We start from the raw sequence: 26,536 nt of genomic DNA on the forward strand, positions 1-26,536 counted from the left end.
TAATACCAACATGGGCCAGTGAAGCGACGTCCTCCACAACTAGACTGAAGAACAAAATGACAGCAACTTGTCTGTTCCCCTTCCCCAACTCCCCAATGCTGTTCCCCTCCCCCAGTTCCCCAATAAAATCGTTAAAAAATAAATAAATAAAATAAAATAATTAAAAACATTTATATAGATATGGAATTAGTACTACCCATGTATAATATGCATCCTTCTTTTCCCTCACTAATTGGGGCAAAAAAGGGTGCATTATGCACAGCAAAATATGGTCATTGCAATTAGCTAGCAAGCACCAAGAAGTACAAGTTGACCAACACATGAGATTGTCAGCAGGAGAAAAGGCTACAAGACACGTGACACAGAAAGAGAAGCATGATCGGGGAGGGAGGCGGGTCTCTGCCAAGGAGGATGCATGAGGAAGGGGTGGCAGAAACCCCTGCCATGTGTCTCCCTATTTCAAGTGGAGCCCTGGTTAGAAACAACTAGGACTCAAGGGACCCGCTGAGCACTGGTCAGAACCAGCCACCTCCCATGCCTATTATAAACGAGGAAAGAAACGTGTTTGTGGGTGGGGTCTGCGCCTCTCTGCAAACTCTCCCAAGACTCCAGTGGAATGCTGTAGGATCTCCTGTGCCCCAGGAGGATGTACTCAGGACAGGCTTCTCAGATCTAAGAAGGATGAGTCTCCGGGGAGAGGATATCAGGGAGTAAGGATGTCTCAGTAATTCCTTTCCTTCTGCCCCACCGGGGTCCCCCGCACCCAAATCCAGAGCAAGATGAACCCATGTACCAGGCAGTGTACAAAATCAGCCCATTCCCAAACCAAACACCTGTGCTTTTGGAAGTCTCAAACTGAAAATGAACAGAGTGGAAGTCACGGTCAAGAATCAGGGGAGGTAAGTAAGAGACGTCTCCATCGCCGCTAAGTCGCGTTCAAAGCTACGGTGTTCCCTTCCGCTGTAGAACACTGACTTCATTTTCTAGGGCTTCCATGAGGTGCCACAGCTCGGGGGGCAGGGGAGCTTCAGCCACAGAAATTGATTTTCTCACAGTCCTGGAGGCTGGAAGCCCAAGATCAAGGTGCCAGCCGGCTGGTGTTCTCAGCTTGTCCGCGAGGGGCCTTCTCGCTGTGACCTCACTTGGTTTGCTCCCCCAAAGTGTGTCTGTGTCCTCATCACTTCTTACAAAGACACCCGTCGTATTGGATCAGGGTCCACACTGTTACCTCTTTAAAGTCCCCATATGTAAATACAGTCATATTGTGAAGTGTGCGGGGGTTAAGACTTCAATACATGGATTTGGGGGCAGACACAATTTAGCCCATAACAAGCATCAACTCACACGAATCAACTGCTGTACCCAGGACATGGAGGTGTGTTTGCCCCATTTACTGAGTTCCAACCACAAGCCAGGCATAGTTTTAACTCGGGGACACGTGTCCCTGCCTGCACGGAGCTGACATTCTAGTGTTGGGGAAACAGACACGAAATGAGCAAACAGAGAAGTAGTTTGGTTGATCTCAGGTAGTGATGCGTGCCAGGGAGCACACAGGCTGGACAGCTGCAGCGTGGTTGGCGCAGATCAGTCAGGGGTGGTCAGGAGGCCTCCCCGGAAGGGGATCCTCAAGGTAAGAAATGAAAGGTGAGGAGGGGCCAGCACTGTCACCCCGAGAGAGCACTGCAGGCCGAGAGAATAAAGAAAATGCCCAAGATGGGAGGAACATGGGTGGTTTCTAGAACCCGGAGAAGGCGTGTGTAGTTGGAATGTGAGCACGGTGGGGTGTCATGGTGGGACGTGAGGTGGCTGGCCTTTCCTGGACATTAAGCTTGGCCCTCTCCTTGGGTCACGCCCTGCACCCTGAGGTCACAGTCCAGACCAATGCGAGTGTGCACCAGCAGAGGTGCCTCTTTACTTTTCACTGCCTTTGTATTTTCCACCCAATCAGAATTCAAAGTGCTGTGTGTAAAGTATCCCCAATTGCAATCCTAACCCGTGCAAAATGGGCATCTATCTTGACCTGTACGTCTCTGGAACAACAGCTCCGAGACTTCTCACACCCAAGCGCAGGCAGAAGGCTCCTTCAGCTAAACCCCAGTCGGACTCAAGTCCTGGAAGAGATTGGGATTTCCCATTTACAGGGAAGCCCAGTGAACTCATTAAGTAGCAGGTGTAACGGTGTTGCCATCACTGAAGAAAAATCATTACTTGGGACCCGGAGATAAGTGGCAAGCTTTCTTCTTCTGCATTTCAAATTTAATCCCATTCAGGGGACACTTCATGAGCTCTAACAGGCTGCCAGTCCTTGCTGGGGACACAGACTGTGCCAAATCAGCAGTCCCCATCCACAGAAGCTCATAATCAAAGAGGCTGACACAGATCCCGTTCATTGTGATGAGCTGGGATCTGTTTGACTCAAATACGCCAAGAAAAAGATGGGGGCACATTGAAGTTCTTGCAAAACATTGTGTGGATTTAGACCACCCAGACAGAAAGAAGTGCAATTAGAAATTCTCTCTAACCTTCGAATGATAGATTACAGGTTACACCATTACACAATTCATTATCTCCTTCCTTCCTGGGAATATGTCTACATGACAGTGAGTGATAGTCGATCTTAACACAGTGGAGGGAAAGACTGTATTTTTATTTTCAGTGGGGCCAACAGAGATGAAGATCACACTGCAGTGTTACTGGAAATCCGAAGAAATTGGCACCAGGCAACACCCCCGCCATCAGGATGAAAAGATCACAGAGTGCAGCTGGCAGGTCTCTGATCAGCGCTGACCCTCGGAACGTCTCTAAACTATTTACTGCCCACATCACTGGCGGACAACTGCAAATGCTGAAAGACCGAACTGAGCTAGCTCCACGTTAATTACATGGAGCAGATCTGCTGTGTACACCATGACTGATTTTTCTTTTAAATAAAATTCTCTATGATTCTCAAGTGAGTAAAACTAAGGCAGCTGCCCAGTTGTGCACGGAGGGGTTCCTTTAGGTCCCGGGGACCAGTCCCACATGACCCCAGGGCTTTGAGTTCCGCTTTGGCATTTAAACATGTACAGACTCAAGGGCCGGCCGAGTGGCTCAGTTGGTTAAGAGCTCGCTCAAGAGTTTGAGCTCTGAGCAACAGTGGTTCGATGCCTGGCCCCAGCTGAGCAGCCGCTGAGCTGCCAACCGGTGGCAGGATGGCTCAACTTAAAAAAAAATAAAATAAAAAATAAACAAGTACAGACTCCCTCCAGCTTTAGGGGCAAAAATCCTCCTGATATCCCCCAATTCCCCAGTTTATGCTCTGTCCTCCCTTCTCCCTAGCCAAACATTGGGAAAGATGACTACAGACATAGCACTCTCCAGGTCCATCAAAGCACGGGGCTCAGACACTGCTAATTGCTCACCCAGCATCCATCCTTATCAAGGGTTTGGGACAAGACGACTGGCCATGTGCCCAGTTAAACACCCACAAATACCCACAATTCCCTATTCACTCCAGCTGGTCTTGACCATGAGAACTGCCGCCAAGTATTGACTATTCGTCAAAAGATGTTAACTGATGCTTCTGGGAAGGTCCCTTACAGAGGGATAGACTCAGGTTCATGTGACTTTGTCCCTCTCTCCTTCCTTCCTTCTGCATGAAATGCAGACGTGGTGACCACAGCTGCAGCAGCCACCTTGTGACATGAGGGAAAACCCTACCATCCGTGATGCTCTGAAATCTGTGATCCACCAGACCAATTCCTACCTGTAGGCATCCTTGCCTGTCCGTACATCTGTCCCTGTCCAGGTGAGGTCAGTGTCCTTTGGGGTTTCCACTACATGCAGCCGGCCTTAATCCCCAACTAATATACCTTACATATCACTCACCCCCAAACCCCTTCAGTCTGGTTTTCGCCCCCAGAATTCCACGACACACCTTATTAAAGTCACCAATGGCCTCCACGTGTACAACGCAAAGCATGATTTTCATGTCCTCGCCTGACCTCCCAGCAGCATCCAATGCGGTTGATTCTTCCTGGTTTTCAGACAGTCTCTGCTCTTGGGTTGTGTAATGTCACATTCTCTCTCCTGCGATCTCTGCTCCTTTTCTGGCTGCTCTTCGGAAGGCTCAGCTTTGTCATTTATCGACTACGAAATGCTTGAGTCCTTCAGGACTCGGTCCCAAACCCTCTTTTCTTTTCATGATTTTTACTGAGAACAATCTCATCCTCCCCAAGGCTTCAACAATTATGATCAAACTGCTAAAGACACCTACACTTGTACCTCCAGGAAAGACATCTATTTTAGGCTTCAGACCCACAGATGTAACTGCCCTTTTCACCTCGCATCTAAATGTCCCTTAGGCACCTCACACTGGACACGTCCAAAACTGAAATGACAGCCCTGCTCTGTACCAATTGGGCTCATCTGGGAAAACAGAAGCAACTCTCTATATCTAAACAGGCTGAATTTAATACAGAGACTTGATTCTATAGGACAGGACAGCGAGGGTTTAAACGGGGCGCTGATGTGACCCAAACTCTAGCAACAGCAAGAAGCAACTCTACCCCGAGGCTGGAGAGACACAGGGCAGATGTGATGTTACCTAAGGTTCAAGGGTTGGACCGTCAGTGGCAGGTGAGATCATGGCAGGGTCACTCGAGGGGACACATGTCCTCCAGGAGGGGAAACTACAGAGGAAATAGAGTCTCTACCAAAGACATATCAGGACGCAGAGCAGGAAGAAAACCATGACCCTGACCTCTCTTCCGCTTCCCAAGCCCCAGTCCTGCACCACTGCCTCCCACTGGGCAAATCCATTCAATAGAAGCAAATCATGACTCCATACGAATGCAAACTAACAGGTGAATAAATTAAAAGTTTGATGAGGAATAAGATGTTTACAGTATCAAAGTAACCCCCACACAAAGCCCTTGTTAATTCCAAAGAGGAAAACAGTAAATTCACAGTGGAAAACGCTGGCAGACACTGCCTTAATTATGTGATCAAAGGGAACATCACCAGTAATGGGACAAATCAAAATCACGCACCACCTCATAGGATGCAGTGAGAACACAGCATCACTTCTGTGGGCTTCTTGCCAAAGTTGCATAACCAGACTTTAATCGTGAGGAAACAGCAAACAGACCCAAATTGAGTGGCATTCTCCAAAATAACTGGAATCTTAGAAGTGTCAAAATATATAACTTATTTGGATAAAATATATGACAACAGCACAAACGATGGGGAGCAGGACATTATATTGCTGCAAAGTAACTGATGTTACCTGGAGTAATAAAATGTCAACTCCAATTAGACGGCAATAAGGTTAAAGATGCATATTATAATCCCTGTAGCAACCACTTAAAAATGCAAAGAGATATAGCTAAAAAGCCAACAGATGCATTAAAATGGAATATTAAAATAGATTTGATTACTATAAGGGCAATCAAGTAAGAAGGAATAAAGGAACAAAAATAAGATGAGACAAAAAAAAAAACAAGTAGCAAAATAGCAAAATAGGAGACCTAAATCCAACCATATCAATAATTACATCAAATACAAATGGGCTGCGTCTCCTTCTGGTAATGGCTGAGTGAGGTGCTACTGGACCAGCTCGCCTGCAGATAATAACCGCCAACTCTAGATGTGATGTAAAACACAGCTATCCGAAGGCACCAGAGAGTGGACAGAAATAAGCAGATCGTGGTGGGAAGTCCACACTCAGAGGAACAGCTCTGAGGAAGAATTGCCCCAGTGCTGCTGCATTTCACCTCAGGGATGATGCAGTTATCACTGTGGGGGGCAGAGGCGGCACCACGAGTGGAAAAATGCAGTTTGGGGAGGTGGGGGGAGGGGGCTGGGAACCACAGGACTGAGTCTTGGGTGCCTGTGGCACGAAAGGCAGATGAGGGAATCCTGGAAGGGAAAGAATGAGAAAGTGGGTGCCCACATCACATCCGCTGACAGCGCTGGCTGAATCCTGAACCACGTATACGCAAGTGAGCGTCAGGGCACACAGGATCTGTACTGAGATTGAGTCGCGATCTCAGAGATGTGCCATTGGAGGGCAGCCACATGAATTGCCTGCTGAGACCAAAGACACAACGTCCCCTGGAGAACAATAACAAAATACAGACTGACACTCCTAATGTCCAAGACACGACCCAAAGTATGAAGATTTAAAAAAATAAAACCCATTCAAGAGTCAAACGACAATCAACTGAGACCAACCCCTAGGTGACCTAAATGTTAGAATCACCAGAAAAGGATTTTAGAGCTGCTATTATAACCATCTTCAATGATATAAAAAGATATATGCTCTCAGTGAATGAAAAGGCAGGGAATCTCAGCAAAGAACTAAAAATTATAATAAAAGTTAAAAAATGGAAGACCGTGGGACTGTCTGAGTGGCTCAGTTGGTTAAGAGCTCACTCAAGAGTGCGAGCTCTGAGCAACAGAGTTGCCGGTTTGATTCCTGGCCCAAGCTGAGCTGTCAACAGCTGCCAACAGGTGGTAGGATGGCTCAGCTAAAAAATCAATAAAAATAAAAAATGGAAAACCTAGAAAAGTACAACATCTGAAAATAAATTTTCACTGGATAAACTTAACAGCCAAATAGAGATGGCAAAGGAAAGAGTCAGTGAACTTCAAGACAAGTCAATAGAAGTTATCTAGTGTGAAAAGGGCAAAAATAAAAACAGGAAAAGAAAATGAACAGAGGCTCGGAGAACTGTTAGATAATGGCAGATGGTCTAAATGGCATCCTACAATTGACAGGCAGAGGAGTGAGAAGATGAGACAGAAAAAAAGTATTCAAATAAATAATGGCTGAAACATTCCCAAAGTAGATGAAAGACATAAATGCACAAATTCAAGTACACAATAAAACCAAGGCAGGGTAAACTTGAAAAGGCCAAGATTCTGCATATCATCGTCAAAGACAACAAACACAGCACCCAAAGAAAAACACTTTACCTAGATTTGAACAGTTGCCATTAAGGCTGTCATCTCAGTAGCAACTATGGAGCCAAAAGAGAGTGGGAGAGTATCTTTAAAGTGCTGAAAGGAAAAGAAAAAAAAATCCAACCCAGAATTCTATAAAGAGCAAAGAATACTCTGTGAATGGGGATGAAACAAAGACATTTTCAGATAAAACAAAACTAAGGGAATTCACTGCCAGCGGATCTGCACTATCAAAAAACCGCCATGAGATGTCCTGCGTGCCGACGAGAAATGTACCACGGGAAGATTTAGCGGCCCCAAAAGAACTGAAGGGCATTGGAAATGGCAAGAATCTGGAGAAACACAAAAAGCTATCTTAGTTTTTGCTTTTTTCTCTTAATTTCTTTATAATATATAAACCTGTTTAAAGCAAAACTTCTAATCCTGACTTCTAGGGTTTTTAACATGTGTCCGTGTGATCGCATAAAATATTGGGTTGTCGGGAAAGTCATGGTGCATTTTTGCCACGAAGAACATAGAAAAAATATGTCATGATTTTTCTGACAACCTAATAACTTTAGCATAAAGGACACGGGGGATTTAAATGGTCCTACTATCTATATTTTACGGGAACTGATACATTAACTCAGAGTCAACTATGAAAAGTTCAGTGTGGATAGTACAATCTCTGAAGCAACCACTGAAAAGGAGATATAAGCAAGTGCAGCTTAAAAAGCTCCGGTTACAAAGTTCATGTTAAAAAGTCGGTTTGTCTAAAGCAGCGGTTCTCAACCTGTGGGTCGCGACCCCTTTGGGGGTCGAACGACCCTTTCACAGAGGTCACCTAAGACCATCGGAAAACAAAAATATATTTACATCACGATTCATCACAGTAGCAAAATGACAGTTATAGAGTAGCAACAAAAATAATTTGATGGTTGAGGGTCACCACAACATGAGCAACTGTATTAAGGGGTCGCGGCATTAGGAAGGTTGAGAACCGCTGGTCTAAAGGGACAAAAGGAGGGAGTGATTACTAAAGCCCACAACGAGCTAGCACTTTACCTGGAGCTACAGGAGAGGAGCCACCAACAAGTAATACAGGCCCAGAGAAAGGGGTGCGACCGACCCACAGCCCAGCAGGGGGGCACCGAGGGGGCTAACAGTCCTGTCTCCTCTCTCTCTTTCACTGTCCGGTCTCCAGCCAATGCCTGCCATTGGCTAAACCAACGCAGGTAATGGACACATGGACACACACACACACACACACACACACACACAATTACCCAGTGATGCTTGAACTGCCAGACTGGTAATGATGTGCCTGTCACATCACTGGAAGTGATGGAGCCATGCCCTGTGAGCATTTCAATCAGTCAGACAGTGCCACGGACAGGGCAACCCTGAGCGGGGAGAGAAAAGGAGGGTCTTGAGGCTGGGTGCCAAGGTCGGCCAAGGTCACGCACCAGCCACCTGCAGACCAGTAGCCCTGCTGTAAATACCGGACACGTGGGAGCAGCCACTGTCACTGCTGGTGCACGCTGCCCAGGAGAAGGTCCTAGAGAGCAGAGGGTGGCAGGCACGTCTGGGCTTCTCGTCTGTGAGATAGCCCTGAAGATAGCACTCCCACCTCCGAGCGGGGCTTTCAGGATTAAAGCGACAAAAACATCCAAGGAAACTAAGTATTCACTAAATTTTCAGCTGCTGCCACAATCTAGGTACGCTCCAATTTTCCAAAGCTGTGACCTGAGGTACAGGTCTCCACGCAGATCACCATCTCCTTTTGCAGCTAGAATCCTCGGGCCTCCGAAACCAACCCTGGTTCCCTGCTAGCCTCCGTCTGAGCTCTCAGATTCCAGTGCAGTTGGGGGAAAAAACAAGGCAGATTCGGTGCTACGGACCATGTACTAATTAAAGGACATATGCTCATTAAACACAGCGGATAACATTTGAAACCAGCTCCATATGCTGTGCAGGCTATGGTTTGTTCTGAAAATAATCGCCGGCCTTCCTTTCCAAGCTCTGCCACAATCTGAGCCATACGCTGTGGACTTGACCTGGGCCGCAAGGCTGCAGGTTTTGGAGCATCTGCACAGCTTCCTCAGGGGAAATCTGACTTTTATTTGGGAAAAAAATTAATCAAGCCTGGATTTCTGGCTCCACCAGAGGAACAGTCCTCAAACAGGTTGCTATTTGTGTAAGTGTGAAAGTAAGCTTTGGGATTCTTAGCATTCGAAATGAGGGACCGTGAGGCCAGCGGGGACTTTGGTGGACAGGCCTGGTCGGAGTCGTGACTCTGTCCTTTCTGCATGTGGGTATGACAACTTATGAAGGCAGGACACGGTGGCATCTGATATGACCAAAAAGAAAAAAAAATCCTGAAGGTGGTGTGTGAATTACTGAGGGTTAGGATACACTGACAGCCCACTGTCTGATTCCAAATGATGAATCGCTTCTTACGTTACAGGCAGGAGGACACAGTTGCCAGGACTAGATGCCCCAGTGTCCTCGCCTTCAATATTTATGAAACTTATTTACTGGCATCATGAATTCACAGTCTTGACAAGTCACAATGCTTTACAATACTTCCAAATTCACTCGCTCATCCAACAAATACTTATTGTGCACCTACTATGTGCCAGATGCTGTTCCAGAGCCTTAGGCCCCATCAAACAACGAAGGAGACAGAAGTCCCCACCCTCTCGGACCTCACGTTCTAGCAGGAAGAGGCGGGCCATAAACAATGATATATCATGTCATTAATCTACACGATGGGGTGTGACACAAAAGTCAGAGCAGGACAGAGACGGTGGGGTGGAGTCCAGTGTTCAACAGAGAAGGGGAGGGGCCCTTTAAAATACTGGGGCTGCTGGTGAGGGAGTGAGGTGGGGAGTCACAGGCAACAAGCCCAAGGAGGTGACAAGGCAGGTCACGCAGGGCGTGCAGGCCCAAGAGTTCTTTGCAAAGGCGGAGGCAGAGCGGCCTGTCAGGAGGCTCCTGTGGGTGTCCAGCCATGAGGGGACCCTGGCTCAGAGCTAGGTCACAGCAATGGGGTAGTTCCCTCTGGACCGTTGAAAGAAAGAGCCCCAGGGTTTGCTGCCACCTCAGTGCGGGGTATCAGAGAACGGGGAGAGGCAGTCACAGTTATCAGGTGTTTGGCCTGGGTCACCAAAAGGATGGGGTGGCTACCCAATGAAAGAGAAAATCCAGCTGACCACCAAGTTGACAATTCATTGTCACTTAAAGCACAAACAGTCCCAAATTACAGATGAGGAAACTGTGGCACCTAGAGGGGAAGTAACTGCCCAAGGTCACACAGCTGCTAAGTGGCAGAGGCAGGATAAAGTTTCCCAAGAATCTCTCTCAGCCTCAGACACATTATATTTGAACTATGGAGGAAATTCCATAGTTCAAACGTCCCTGGAAAATTGCATAGTTCAGACTTTCCTGGAAGTGTAACCAAGATCTACCTCAATGCTAGGCAGACCCAGCACTGCCCTGCCTGCAGCCCCCGACACAGACCCCACTTCACAACCTTTTGCTAAAAGGCTTGTCAATATATGGTCAGATTTAGATACCGATGTGTAAGCAGACTCTATTTAAATATAAGAGAGTAATCAATGCGACTTTTGTTCAGACTGGCCCCTCCACAATATGCAGTCCGAAAGAGCAACGTGACACACGAAAATTGCACACATCTGTCCCCTTTCCACACGTCTTCAGCTCGGAAATTAGATCTCAGCCGTGCTTGCACACATTCACGCTTTGGTCTGGGGCCACATCTGAGCCAGCATGAAATATGTCACATTTCATTCACGAAAGACATGATTAAAACAGACAATCAGTTATGCTGGGAAATAACACATTTCCCGAGGCTTAATAACACTATTTTATTTTGAGAGATTGAATCTACAAACGGACAATAGCCAGACCGTATACAACAAGAGAACTCTGACCCACTACCTTCCAGCAACCAGGCAAACCACAACCTCTGCAGCCATTGGCCCAGAAAGGTCTGAACTTGGTCCATGACTGCCAGCTTCTCTTTTTTTGTTGCCTCCGCTCCCAACTCAGCCAACCAGAAAAAGGGAACTACATACCCAAGCCCATCACATAAGAGGTTCGTTTCTCGTTAACCTGCCTCCAAGCCTCCACCAAGCACAGGTGAGGGTGGCTGACTCCCTCGCCAGAGCCAGCTCTGAATAACAAGCCTATGTTTGTTCTCATCTAGGTGATCTTCACTGATTTCCAAAATCTCAGTGCATTTTCTGTGGCCATAAAAATAAAGCATAATAAATAACAGTCATATCTAGGAATATCAGAAACTCTAGATGCTGACCCAGGAAGTTTCAACAGGTCCCGCCTCCCTCCACCTGGACAGACAGGACAACCCAGAAGAGGGGTTTTGAAAAGGAGCTCTCGACTCGCATATGCAGACCCACACCCCAATTCCATCACTTCCCACTGCATGCCTTCAGACAGGTAACCCCGAACCTCTTTGAGTCTCCGTTTCCACATCCATGAAATGGATATGAATAATAATGTGTATGGTGCCTGTGACAATACAACGAGAGAACTTATATAAAGGGTTAACACTGAACTTAGCACAAGCACACCCCAAAATTAAAAAGTATGAATTCATAGTATTAATTCACACATAATAGTAGTAATAATAGCATCAATTATAGTAAATAATAGTATCAATTAGCACCTACTGAACGCCTATACTGAACACCCACACTCTCCTAAGTGCTACATGAAGTAACTAACTCACTAAATACTAATATCAGTGAGTGACAATATTAGCAAACAGAATTTAGCAACACATTGAAAAGATCATACATCATGATCAAATGGGATTTATTCCTGGGATGCAAGGTTGGTTCAATACCTGCAAATCAATTAGCCACATAAACAAAATGAAGGATAAAAATCACAGGATCATATCAATAGATGCAGGAAAAGCATCTGACAAAATCCAGCATCCATTTATAACAAATTGGGAATAGAGGAAACATAACAAAGGCCGTATAAAAAATTAATAATAAGTGAGTGAAATGGGCCAGGTGGGAGACAATAGGGAGTGGTGGGGACTGGGGTGACAGTGCATCTAATGATACTCATTAACTACAGCCCACTGTTGCCAAGGTACCAAATCTCAAAACTGGCTAAGGAAATGGTAGGTGAGATCTCCCTATTACTGGAGATTTATCAAACCCTTAGATATTTTAAGGAATGCCATATGAGCTAAAAAAAAAAAATTAAAATAAAACAATCTGTGGGCTAGATTTAGCTATGGTCACCAGTTAACCTCTCTGCAGAGTTCAGTGAGTTAACTCATGTGAGGAACTTGGAATGTGGCCCGGGCCATTCTAAGTCCTCTGTGAAAGTTATCCAGTGCATTTCATGCCATTTCCCCAGCCTGCGATGCTGTTCCCAACCAGGATCCAAGGTTTCTCTGACCACCAGGCTATCTATCCTGCCTTTCCTCCAACTTCTCACCCAATAATGTTCTCTCTCTACCAGGGATGACAAATAAGTCTAGTGTTAAGTGTCAACCCCTCCCCTGCACATGGATTAGTAGGGGCTGCCAGGAGTCATGAGCTCAGTACTGTAGTAAATTAGTAATGCCTGCCCTGGCACAGGGCGTGCTCAAGTGCTATGGTTGATTAGTCATGTCTGCCTTGGCAGAGGGCGCACCCAGTGGCAGAAGCATGGAAACCATCCCTTTGCCATTCTCGATCTATAACAAGAATCTAACATTGCTTTGTGTTGGAAGAATCTCTACAGAGAGAGAACTGGTTTTACACACTGGAGTGACTAGCACGGGGCTGGGACCACACCAAGTTCTGACTCAGTGACACCAAGGGTTACTCAGGGGTTCCCAAATAGGAACGTGCTTCCTGCAGGCTCCTAAGCCCACGTGGGATCGGCCAGAGCTGCAGGGTCCTGTTGGCGGGCTCTGAACAAGCATACCTCCAAACATCTGGCACATCAGCCTCGGTCACAATCAGAAGGGCCGTTTCCCACTTGTCACGTGCACCCAGCAAAACCAGCCCCACTACACTGCGATTTATCCATCCACCACCCCGGCCTCTGAGCACTGGGGAAAACCACCACGGGCCGACGTTCAGTGGGGACGCTCGCACACCAGGCAGTGTCCCAAGAACTTTCTTGACTTGATTAAACCTCACAACAACCCCAGCAGGAAACTTGCCACTGAGGAAAGGGAGGCCCAGAGAGGTTAGGTGACTTGCCCCAGAGCACACAGCTGGAATGTGGGGAAGTCACTGCTCTATCCTACTGCTATCCAGGAATGTTTAAAATAAGCTAAAGACAGGTTTGTCTCCCTAGCCCAGAGAAGTCCCCCACTTTCTGCAATCCTAAACCGAGTCTTCAACATGCAAATAGAGACCAGTTTGCTTTATCAAAGGATTCTTTCCTGACTGAAAAAACAACGATCTAAGAGGCCTGAGACAGTGTTTCAGAAAGCTCCTTCATGTATTTACAAACTGGAATTCATTTACAAAGTTTCTTTCCCCTAGCACAAGCAGCATCAGGGGATTGCACATCATGGGGCAGTGATAGGCTCGGGCCGTCACGTGACTGCTTCCAAAGCCTTCCTAAAGGGGAAGCCCTAGGACCTCCCGGCCAGGAATGCTGCTCTCAGAGTAGTTATTTTTAATCCTGGCTTCACAACAGGACTGCTTGGGGGCGTCTCAGAAAACACAGATGCCCAAGGCGCATCCCCAAATATTCTGCTTGATTTTGTCTGCTCTATTGTCTCGTGTGGGTCTCCGTTCCACGTGTGTACATGTCCTTAATACCCTGGACACTCAGTATATGATCAACACCCACTTAGCAACTGACAGTTCATTGAAGACCAGGAATTGATTTCCATCCCATCCAACCCGGCAATGCCTCTTACCTGAGCGTGAAGTGGTCTGCCACAGAGCCACTGGTCAGAGACACCAGAAAGGTGGCTGTGTCCCCTTCCCGGATGAGGTTCAGAGGGACAGAGATGACGAGGTTCTCATCCAGGCTCACCAGGGACCACTTCAGGTCGTCCTGAGTCGGGTAGACCACCACACTCCCGATCCTCTCCCGGGCTGGGGACGCCTGCTGGGGGCCCTCCTGGCCCGAGTGGATGTTGTTTTCCCACTTGCCTTCCTCCTCCAGGGGACACTGGCCGGCCTGGTCAGCCGGGTAGAGCGTGAAGAACAGCTCCATGGCCGTGCCCCCCAGCAGGGCCGGGATCTCCTCCTCGGGCTCCAGGTCCAGCCCGGAGCTGAACCACTCGGGCAGCAGCTCCAGCTCAGCCATGCACAGCCCCGGGTCCCCCTGCAGCCGACAGCTGGCCGCCACTTCCCTGGCCTCCGGAAAGGCAAACATCTTGACACACGGTAGATTGTCCGCAGGGTCGCTGTCATCCCAGGCCATCCCGGTGATGTAAAACAATGTCTGCACCTTGGGCCTGTTGGAGTAGATGGAGCTGTCGAGGATGTGCGATTTCAGCTTCCAGCTGAAGGGAAACTTGGCCATATTTGCAAAGGCTGTGGAGGTCAGCATGAACTCCTGCGGAATGGTCTTCTCGGCTGCAAACGGGCCGTAGCTGGCATTGATGAGCGGGGGGCTCCTGGCCCGGTAGATGAAGAAGGACTCCACTCGGGCCTGCAGGCTGGAGTTCCTCGTGACGTCCTGGTTGGCTTCTTTTAGGAAGAAGAACTCGTCTGCGTCAGTGATGTGGAAGCTCGCAGGGAGGTAAGCAGGCAGCGAGGAAAACCTCTGGAGGCTGTCCACAATGCCACGACTCTCCGTCACTGCATGAGAAGGGACAGCGAAGGAAGACTAAGAGTCATGTCCTGATATGTCATGAAGTAAATGCAATGCCACCTCCACCCACCACCCACCATGCCGCCCGCTGGCACCGTGAAAGTCCTATAATTACATAAAGTGTGTTCTCTGGAATCTTCCCGAAAAACCAGGGCAGAGTGGAGGGCGCCTTATTTACCACTGATCCAGGGGGCCTGTGGTTGAATGGCTACCCGCTGCAGGGAAAATGTCACCTCCTCCTGTTCCTGCAAAGCCCCAGACTCAGAGGATCACAGCTGTCTTTGTTGTAATCACTCCACCGAGAGCAGCTGACACGCCCACCATACCCACCATACTGTCAGGCATTGCACCATGGTATGTGAGATGTTCATACTTCATTGCTTTGATATTCATGCTTCTTTCATCACTCCTACATGTCACGTCTACTTGGACATTTAGACATCTCCATAATTCTTATTGAAATGAGGGGGAAGCTATGGCTCAGCACTACCCCTTCTAGAAATTTCTTTCAAAACACTAGTGAGAATGTATAAAGATTTATGTACAAGGATTTTCACTGCAGCAATTCTGAATTGCAAACAAACTTAAAAGCAGATGGGCTGCACACAAAAGAAGTAAAAAATAATGACAAAAAACATCGACATGGAGGGGGTGAGTAAAAATGGTAGTGATTTTAGAATGTGTTCAAACTTACGCGACCATCAACTTAAAATAGGCTGCTATAAACATAGCTCGGTATATATGAAACACATGGTAACCAGAAGCCAAAAACCTACAAGATATATACAAGAAATAAAGCGAAAGGAATACAAACACAACACTACAGAAGGTTGTCAACATAAAAGAGAGCAAGAGAATAAGAAAGAACAGAGAAGAACCACAAAAACAACCCGAAAACAATAAAATGGCAATAGCTACATACCTATGAATAATTACTTTAAATGTAAATGGATTAAATGCTCCGATCAAAAGAAGAATGGATAAAGAAGATGTGGCACATATATACAATGGAGTATTACTCAGCCATAAAAAAAAAATGTAATCTTACCATTAGCGAGAACATGGATGGACCTAGAGGGTATTGTGCTAAGTGAGATAAGTCAAACAGAGAAGGACAAATACCGTATAATTTCACTTGCGTGTGAAATCTAAAAATAAATAAATGAACAAACAAAACAGAAATAAACTCATAGATGCCAAGAACAAATTAATGGTTGCCAGATGGGTGGGAGGATTGGGGGTGGGGGTCTGGGTGAGACGGGTGAAGGGATTAAGAAGTACAGATTGGCAATTATAGAATAGTCACGGGAATACGGAGTACAGCATAGGGAATATAGTCCATGATATTACAGTAACTATATACAGTGTCAAGTGGGTATAAGACTTCTCGGGGGATTCCTTCATAAGTCATATAAATGCCTAACCACTATGCTAAACACCTGATACTAATTAATATTGAAAGTTAACTATAATTGAAAATAAAGTTTTTAAAAATTTTTTAAAGCAGATGTGCTGGAACCAGAAGCCTGGATTTGAATCCCTGCTCTGCCACTTCCTCAATGAGCAACTTTGGGCCAGTTACTTAACCTCTCTGCGCCTCAGATGTCTTCATATAAAGTAGGGTATAAATATAAAGTCTACCTTATTGGGTTTTCATAAGGATGAAGGAATCAATAAATATGAAGCACTTAGAGTAGGGCTGGCACACACAAATGCTCAATCCAGCTTTATCTACTAGTATTATTATTATTATTATTATTTACTAGTTTAATCCAGTCTGAAGTTTTATCAGTAGGAGACTACATAAACTATACATTTTTACAGAGGACTAATGGGCAGCTGTAAGGAAAGTGAGGCACAATTATATAATCATACTTGAAAGGATGTCTACAATATGTCATTAAGTATAAAACATTATAAATGTATCATATATGATCCTATTTGCATATTTTTAAAGAGTGTATATGAATATATGTATATATGTAAATATACAAATATTTTGTGTGTGTGTATAGAACCCAAAAAAGAAAGATTGTCACTTTTCACCACCTACATTTCTAATTCCTTTAAATTTATTACAATGTATTGTTTTGTTAATTAAAATATGCACATACAACAGGCCAGCATTACCCTGATTCCAAACCCAGATAAAGACATTGCAAAAAAAAGAAAATTATAGGCCAATATGCCTGATGAACACAGATACAAAATATTAGCAAACCGAAGTCAGAAATACATTAAAAAGGTCATACACCGTGATCAGGTGGGATTTCTTCCTGGGATGCAAGGTTGGTTCAACATCCGCAAATCAATTAATGTGATACACCACATAAACAAAACAAAGGTTTAAAATTCTATGATCATATCACTAGATGCAGATAAAGCATTTGACAAAATTCAGCATCTACTTATGATAAAAACTCTTGGCCAAGTGGAAGTAGAGGGAACATCTCTCAACATCACAAAGGCCACATATGACAAACCCACAGCTAATATCATATTCAATGGTGAAAATATAAAAGCATTTTCTTTAAGATCAGGAACAAGACAAGAATGTTCACTTTCACCACTTTTATTCAACATAGTACTGGAAGTGCTAGCCGCAGAAACCAGACAACAACAAAAAATAAGTCACCTGAATTGGAAAGGAAAAAGTTAAAACGTCATTATTTGCAGATAACATGATACTATTTATAGAGAAGCCTGAAGATTCCACCAAAAAACTTTCAGAACTGATCAATAAATTCAGTAAAATAGCAGGATAGTGAATTAATATTCGGAAATTGGTTGAATTTTTCTATACCAATAATGAACTATCAAAAAAGAAATTAAGAAAACAATCCCATTTACAATTGTATCAAGAAATAAAAGTTATAGGAATAAACTTAACCAATGAGGTAAAAGAAATGTACTCAGAAAATTATAAGACGTTGAAGAAAGAAAATGAAGATAATACAATATATGAAAGCATCTACCATGCTCATGGATAGGAAGAATTGACATTGTTAAAATGTCCATACTACCCAAAGCAATTTATAGATTCAATGCAATCCCTATCAAAATACCAATGGCATTTTCACAGAACTAGAACAAATAATCCTAAAATTTATATGAAACTACAAAAGACCCCGAACAGCCACAGCAATCTTGAGAAAGATGAACAAACTCGGAGGTATCACGCTACCTGATCTCAAACTATACTACAAGGCTAGAGTAATCAAAACAGCATGGTGATGACATAAAAACAGACACATCGATCAACGGTACAGAATAGAGAGCCCAGAAATAAATCCACGCCTATATGGTCATTTAATTTATGACAAAGGAGGCAAGAATATACAATGGGATAGAGACAGTTTCTTCAATAAGCATTGTTGGGAAAACTGGACAGATAGATGTAAACATAGACAACTTTCTTATGCCATGTACAAGAATAAACTCAAAATGGATTAAAGACTTAAATGTAAGACTCTAAACCATAAAACTCCTGAAGAAAACATAGGCAGTAAACTCTCTAACATTGCTCTTAGTGACATTTTTTTTCTTTTTAGCATGTCTCTTTGGGTGGGGAAAACAAAAGAAAAAATAAACAAATGGGACTACATCAAACTGGACAGTTTTTGCACAGCAAAGGAAGCCATCAACTAGGAGACAACCTGCTGAATCAGAAGCTATTCACCAGCGGGCGTTAATATCCAGAGTGTATAGGGAACTCACACAACGTAACACCAAAAAAGACAAACACTGATTAAAGGATGGGCAGAGCACCTGCGTGGGCATTTCTCCGAGGGGGACACACAGATGGCGAATGGACATATGGGGGGATGCTCGGTGTCACTGATCATCAGGGAGGTGTGGCTTGAGGCCACGGTGGGGTATCACCTCACACCTGTCAGAACGGCCATCATCAAAAAATCAAACAAACAACGGGTGTTGGCGAGGATGTGGAGGGAGGCAACCCTCGTGCAGTGTTGGTGGGACTGCAGATTGGTGCAGCCACTGTGGGGGACAACATGGCGGTTCCTCGGAAAATTAAAGATGGAGCTGCCATGTGGCCCAGCAGTCCCACTTCTGGGTATTTATTTGAAGAAATCCAAAACACGAATTCAAAAAGACATATGCATCCCTATGGTCATTGCAGCATTATTTGTGTGGTGGCCGGGATATGGGGGCAGCCTAGGCGTCCTTCAATCGACGGATGGATAGAGAAAATGGGGTACATATATACAGTGGAGTGCTGCTCGGCCATAGAGACGAATGGAATCTTACCCATTTGGGGCAACATGGATGGGCCTAGAGGATATAACGCTAAGTAAAATAAGTCAGACTGAGAAAGACAAATACACTACGACCTCACTTATATATGCAACCTGAAGGGCAAAATAAATGAGCAAATAAGATAGAAGCAAACTCATAGAAACAGAGAACAAACTGATGGTTCCCAGATGGGAGTGGGGCTGGTGGGAAGGGTGAAGGGGTTAAGAAGTACAAATTGGCAGTTACAAAACAGTCACGGGGATATAAAACACAGAATAGGGAATATAGTCAATAACGTTGCAACAGCTATGCATGGTGCCAGGTGGGGACGAGACTTAACTGAGGGGATCACTTCATAAGTTATATAAGTGTCCAATCACAGAATTAGAACAAATAATCCTAAAATTTATATGGAGCTACAAAAGACCCCAAATCGCTACAGCAACCTTGAGGAAGAAGAACAAAGTTAGAGACACCACGCTACCTGAAACTAAATATAATTCTGAATGTCAACTATAATTGAAATTGTTTTCATTGTTTTTATTAGTTTCAGGTGTACAAAGCAATGCACTAGTGAACTTTTATTTTTAAAAATTAAATTAAATGTGCACACATGTATATGTGTGGATGTGTGCATACACTCATATATGCGTGTGTACACAAGCATGTCTCTTAGTATATATTTCTTTCAAATGGGAAAACACATCGCAGAGCCAACAAGCTTTTGCAAACCAAGGACAGCCCACTGGGGACGGGGTCAGTAGGACAGGCTAGGGACAGACAGGGGTCTTCCCTGCCCTGAAGTAAACCTCCACCATTGGCTCCAGAAGAAATGGGACCTGACACCAGTGTTTAAAATGTCTCATCGCTGGAGGAAAACAGGCAAAGAGATACCACTCCACTAGCTTGACTCCTGATAACATGTTTTCTGCAGCTATTACAAATTCTGCACAATACAGTTTTCTACGGATTTAACTATCTACGGGCCTTTTCAGGGCTGTCCTTGGTGAACTCTCCTTTCCCAGAGGATGACAAAATTGTAATCAGGAGATTGTGGAAAAGAAACAACCACGGAGGGGCTGATGCTTCCTTTCTCCGAGAAGGCGTTTAGAGAGCAAGTCTGCCTCAACATACTGCACGATCCCACTTAGAAGCGGCGTCGAAAATGGTCAAATTCATAGAAGCAGAAAGCAGGAGGGTGGTGGTTGCCAGGGGCTGGGCAGGGGAGAATGGGGTGATGTTGGTGAAGGAGTATAAAGTTGTGGTTATGCAAGATGAACAATTCCTGGAGAGCTTAATGTACAGCAATGTGAAAGAGCTAACAATCCAGTATTGGTGTACTGTGATTTGCTAAAAGGGTAGATTTTAAATCAAATCTTCTCATCACACACTCGATGGTAACTACATAGAAGTAATGGACACGTTAATTAGCTGGATTGTGGTGGTCGTTTCATTATAGATACACATGAAGACATCGGCTTGTACGTCTTACGGATACACATTCTTACATGGCGATGATGTCTCAAAGCTTTAAAAGGAAGAAAAGAAAAGGAAGCAAGTTCTCAAGTGTCATCAACATGGCCAGTCTCGTGTTGGATTAATTACTGGAGGAAGAGAAGAATAGCTTATGCATTCCTCCGACTATTTAAGTATATTTACTACTCACTTATGTTTCCAGCACGGTGGCATGTGGGACTATCATAGGGACGAGACAGATGTGGTGTCTGCCCCCGGAGGAGGTAGCAAACGCCGGAGGAGGGCACAGCCGATGTACGCAAAGCAATTACAAAACTGAGCATCAAGGCCCTTAATTCTGCCCATCCCAGCAATTCTCCACGGAGGGATTCGTGCTAAGGAAATAACCAAGAGATCGGGAAGGAGATTAATGTGCAAGTCTGCTCATCACAAGCATGATTTATTACAGCAACACGCTGGAAGCACCCTAAAAGCCCATCATTAGGGAAATGATTAAATAAATGATTCAAGCTACGCATATACTGTGTGAGATAGTAAACAGTCATCAAAACCATGATTTCAACAAATACACGGTATCGTATAAGCATGAGGAAATGCTTACAACGTGCTAGGTGAAAAAGCAGACGTCAAAACTTTACATTATCCCAAACCTGCTTAAAATGTACATACAGAGGGTGCCAAAAAAATGTCGACACATTTTAAGAAAGGAAAAAAATTGTATTAAAATTTTGCCGATGGGAACCACTTTGAGCACCTCTTGTCATTGCAGAAGTCAAACATGACTTGTATCCATCTTTTATTATAGGTATATATTGAGTATTACAATTTTAATACAGTTTTTTCCTTTCTTAAAATGTGTATACATTTTTTGGCACCCTCTGTCTCTACACACATAACATATATATTACATATATACAATAACATGCATACAATATATCCATTTTCATAAGGTAGACTCTAAATGGATCCCATCGATTGGGCACGATTCACACCAAAGACAGAGGAGGGGGACATGACTTTGAAGAATTAGCCTCACCTCAAGAAAAGTTTTAGCTGCTGCCACCACCAAGGGGCACTCTGTATTTCGACAATATCAAGCGATGCAGAAGCACCATTCAGGACAAAACTTAGTTTCTTGTCGGTTTATTTCCCTGTCGCCAGTCCAGGAAGTGAAATTCCAGGTGAGTTTGCCGGTGATTTAATTGGCGATGAGGGACATCTGCTTGGAACACCATGACAATACCCCTCAGTGCAGCCAAGTGGGCACCCAGACAGCCGGGTTGGGAAGCAAGACGTTCACATTTTACCTCCTCGTAAAATTCAGGGGACGCCCAAGGCAAGGTTTAAATTCTGACTTATTTCCAGATGTGGAAAATGAAATTAGAATACATGCAAAATTTAATGTGCTCTGTTTTCATTGTGGACTGATTTATTTTTCTTTTTTTCTTTATCACTGGTGTCGATATTTCATACCACTCAAAAACTGATTTAGAAGAAATTTAAAGCTGTGCCTTCTCACTCCTTTATAGTGGCCAAAGTCTCCTTTTTATCTGAAATAGCAGGTTTACAGTCCTGTCCTACCATAACTCAGGTAAAATGCAGTAAAATTTTGTCTGAAAGCTTATATGGGAAGCCATAAATATCAGCTGCCAGGGCCTCATTTTGAACCACACTGCAACAAAATATGACATCCGAATCTCAGAGCATTACAGGAAGCCATGGTACTGTGCCTTGGGAAATACATCCACGGCCTGAGAAGCTGACACCCCTCCTTTTAATCCCCAAATGTCATAGAGTGACAACCATTCTTTTTCCCACTGGCAGGTCGACCTGGTGGCTGGCTGGAGTTCTGAATGTGAAAGGAGGCCCCATTCAGTCTACTGATTTCCTAGAGGACTTTTCACCCCCTGACCAAATGAGGTGGCTCCTGAGAGGAAGAAACAAGGCTTCTCTCCACTGCCCTCCTTATGAGCCAGGAAGACAACCAAGTCCAGGTTCACCGAGAAGACAAGGTGCACCAGAACATGCTCTGAGGCTGAAGGAGGCCGTGACCCGCAACACCAACAGCAGGTGGCTCCAGGGAAGCCCCAGAGAGAGCTTTAGGGGAAACTGACAACCTCCCAGAATGCAGCAGCCCACAGGGTGCTGGACATCCCGGCAGGGACCCTGTGACCCAAGGTGCATGGACGGGCATCACTGCTACGCTTGGCACGCAAAACATACTTATGGGCATGTGCCTTGGTCAGGACTTGGTGGGGCCTGTAGCCCTGAGCCCCAGGGGGGTGCAGCGTGAACCTGCTGGACCCCACAGATTCACAAGCCTTTTCACTAACATCGCCAGCCCTACCTGGAAACTCATGACCAGTCAGTAGCTACTGGTCACCCTCCTGAGGGTTAAGCCCCGTGACACTCCTGCAGCTGAGTCTCGTTTTCCAATTCACACAAGTCAAGACAGGCATGGACAACCAGGCATAGAAGGCTCTCTTTCCAGAGGACCCAGTGACCAGGTCTTTGAAAACCACCAGCAAGAGAAATTCCTCACTGATCTGCCCAAGCGTGGCCCTAATACCTGATAATGCACCATCACCTCGGTACCCCCACTGCTGTCATGGTCATGGTGGCCAGGGGCTAGAAGAGGCCTTTGTAAGATTTTATAATCGTTCAGAATGGTGCAGTGATGTCATCCATGGGGCGGAGGAAGGGTCTAGAAGATCCTCCATGCTCTCTGCAACCTAGCGTTTTCCCAACTAGCTCCACGGCGTCACTCAGTGCCATCTTTGTGTCTTTCTCCTTGCACTCTGCGCTTGTCCATGTGAGCAAGACAGCTCCTTCTTGTCAGGATGTCTCAGCTGTGGGAGGGCTTTTGTGACCAGCAACTCCAGCCCTGCCCCTGTTTGCTGCGTTACAGGGAACTACATTTCCCAAGCTCCCTTGTTCCCTGGCTTCGGGGAGTGGTCAGCCAATGGGAAGCTCTGTTGGAAGATGGAGGGTGGGAAGAGGAGAGAGACCAGGGCATTTCCACCCTTGTCTCCTCCCTGCAGTATTTACTGGTAGGAACCATGTCTCTTCTGTGATCCCAGCCCCGTCCTGGACCCCCATGGTAGACACAACTCCCTGTAGGCAGTAGTTATAGTTCTTTACTGGTTGGTTCCAGCTTCTGGGGTCTAACGACCCAATCTCCCTCGATTTGTCCCTCCAGCCCAAGAGGTGGTAACAGCTTCCTGCGGTTATTAACTTCTGGATTACTTTACCATTCCCAAATGATACGTTACCAGGCCCAGTTTGGTTCCTCAGGTCTTCCATCACCGGAGTAATTAATTCCTTTTATCAAATTCCTTCTGTTGAAATAACTAGAGTGATTTGTTTCCTTGGCTTCAAGCCTGACTAATATATCCAGTCACTAATCAGTTCCTCCTTCAAAGTCACTGTCACCATCTGAAATTAGCCCTTGTACTTTTACTTGCTTAGTTATTTATTATCCATTCTCTCTGCTAGCACTCAAACTCCCTGAGAGCAGAAACACGATGTCTGGTTTACTGCTGCCTCTCCAGTACCCAGCAGAAGAAACGAAATAAATACTTGTTGAGTGAATGTCCATCAATTAAGATCGCCTTGGTTTAATGCTCCAGAGAATAAAACTCTTTGTGTTCCTTTGCGGTCTCTCTTTGGCGTCTTCCCAGGGTTGTCAATAGATGCCATTTATATTAACAAATCGTTTGTCGATCCCATTATCACTCCATTCATTTCGTTCTCAAATGTCACATCACTGTGGTCACTAGCTGGTTGCTAGGTTTGCCAAGCAAAGAGCTGCAGTTCACACACGGGAGGGGAAAATCTCACTTAAAGGAGAAACATACCACTTACAGAGCACCTGTGCTGCACCAACACACCTGGGCATAGTTACCTGCTAATCGGTTGATTATCACAGCAGTTGTGAGATGGGGTACTCTTAGTCCCTTCTGGGAAATGATGAAACCGAGGCCCAGGGAAATGAAGCAATATGAACATGGCCGAAGTTAGGATTAAAACCAGCTCTGCCCAGTCCCAAAGCCTTTCCACTTCTCCATACTGCCTGAAGGTTCTACAAAGAGGCTAAGGAGTTAGCCATCCAGAAGTCAGCTGAAGGAGCTGGGGCTCAGTGCTCACAGGGTCATGGACACAACCCCTGTACATCTATGAGGTTTCCATTTCTCTTTGGTCGCAGGTGACTATGTCTGCCATCCCAGGTACATCCTGGAGTCCCCAATAGAACAGAAAAATAGGTACAGCGGAGCCAGGGCATCTCCACCCGGCCTCTGACAGAACATCCAGCAAGCCGTACCGTCAAGGGGGTGATAAACATGGATGAGCGTCACTACCTACAAACCACCTCACACGTCCTGGAGCCTCAGAAGGAGGAGCCAGTGCAACGAGGTAGACCAAACACTCTGAGATTAAGTCGGTCAATCGTGTGTGGTCACTTATGCATTAGCGAGCAGCCGTGGCGCCACGATATTGTACATTCCCATTCAGTTTGCTCCTACCCGCAACTGTATTTCTTGATTTCGCCCTAGGGACCAGGTCCTTCCACACTTCAGCATTTGAAACAGGAGCCATTGACCATAGGACCAAAAAAAGGTAGCAAATACTTGACTATTGAATTCAAAAGCCACCAGTACAGAAGTAAGATCGAGGAGGTCAGATGAGTTTCTGTCTTTCTCAACCAAATAAAATATATACCGGGAGCTGAGAGGGAGAGGGGACAGCATGAGACCACCAGTGCCAGCTGGTCATCAGGCAGGACTGACACTTCCCTTTGTCCCAGAATTCTTCTCAGATCTTAAGCTGCGCAGCCCAGTGTGGCCAACATGGGATGTTCACAGAAACAGGAAGCAGATAAGAAGCATAGAGAAAACAGGAAGCAGAAGGGAAGTGGACAAGAAGCAGACAGGAAGTAGATGGGAAACAGACAAGAGGGAGCAGGTCCCTTCTCCCAGCTCCAGGCCCACAGCCTCCCCTATGACCACTGCACCCCAACAGTAGAGACTAACAGGAAACAAGCGACCAAGAGAAATGTGGTTTGTAGACTCCCAGCGCCAACATCGCACACCAGAGAACAGAAAGGTGAGTTGGAACTAAGAGACAATAACTTACTAACTGGCAGATCCCATCTGTCAGGAGAGAACATGGAGGCACATCTAGTAAATGATGGTGCCAGGACAGCACCTGGGAAACTGCTCCACTGTGTGTGCCCCTAGGTATCCCCCTACACAGCTTTGCATCGAGGAAGCTGAGGGAAGAAAGAATTCCTATTCCTCAATCTCTTGGCTGTCCCATAATTCCTACTTGGCCCAGAGGGATACATGGATACCCTAGAGAAATGTATAAGGTGAAACCAGAAGGTGGGAGCTCTTAGAGAAGCAGCCAGGAATCCAGAGTTGTGTGTCTCCATCAGAGGCTGCAGAATGGCGGCAGGTATCGTGGACTCCTAGGTACTGTGGCTTGTAGAACGATCAATGAAATAGAGAATACGGGAATAACATCCGGTCTGAAGAAAGAAGGAATCCGGTTCAGGCACATTTAAGTTGAGGTGAAGGAGAGATGATAGGGAGACTACTGGAAATATGACTGGGACATTCAGGGGGAGATGGACCCCTGTTTCATCTCCCCACAAAGGTAAGCTCCTTTCAGACATGGTGCCACATCGAAACTGCTTCTGTATCCTCTCAGACTGGGATCCACAACCCCAGCTGCAGAGTAAATACACATGGGAGACAACATACACATCATACCTGGTTCTGCCCACCGGAACTGATTTACATGGTCTTGCGGGGGGGGCATTTTTTCAATGTTCCCTAGCTGATTCAACTGAACAGCAGTGGGGAGAACCAGCACTCTGAAAGTTCAAGGACTCTACTGGGTACACAGTAGGTGATTCATGTGTACTCAACAATTAATAGTCATTCATCACCTTGAGGGCAAGTCTTAGGTCATACACCAGCAAGTCTACTAAGGCTTAAATATGACTGTAAATTACAGTAGTAAGAACAAATAAAATAGAGAAAAA

At 45.5% G+C, this 26,536-nt stretch overlaps 1 protein-coding gene across 1 annotated transcript in view; it reads right to left on the reverse strand.

Annotated features, from left to right (window-relative positions):
• LOC109386029 (transmembrane protein 132B-like) overlaps positions 1 to 26,536 on the reverse strand; it is a 291,749-nt gene that overhangs the window by 131,563 nt on the left and 133,650 nt on the right. Inside the window, exon 2 of the mRNA XM_019648876.1 lies at positions 13,853 to 14,744. Within this exon, the coding sequence (XP_019504421.1) occupies positions 13,853 to 14,744 (892 nt within the window). The remainder of the gene's footprint in view (positions 1 to 13,852; positions 14,745 to 26,536) is intronic.

The sequence above is a fragment of the Hipposideros armiger genome, unplaced genomic scaffold, assembly GCF_001890085.2.
Source record: "Hipposideros armiger isolate ML-2016 unplaced genomic scaffold, ASM189008v1 scaffold_128, whole genome shotgun sequence".
Taxonomy (NCBI): domain Eukaryota; kingdom Metazoa; phylum Chordata; class Mammalia; order Chiroptera; family Hipposideridae; genus Hipposideros; species Hipposideros armiger.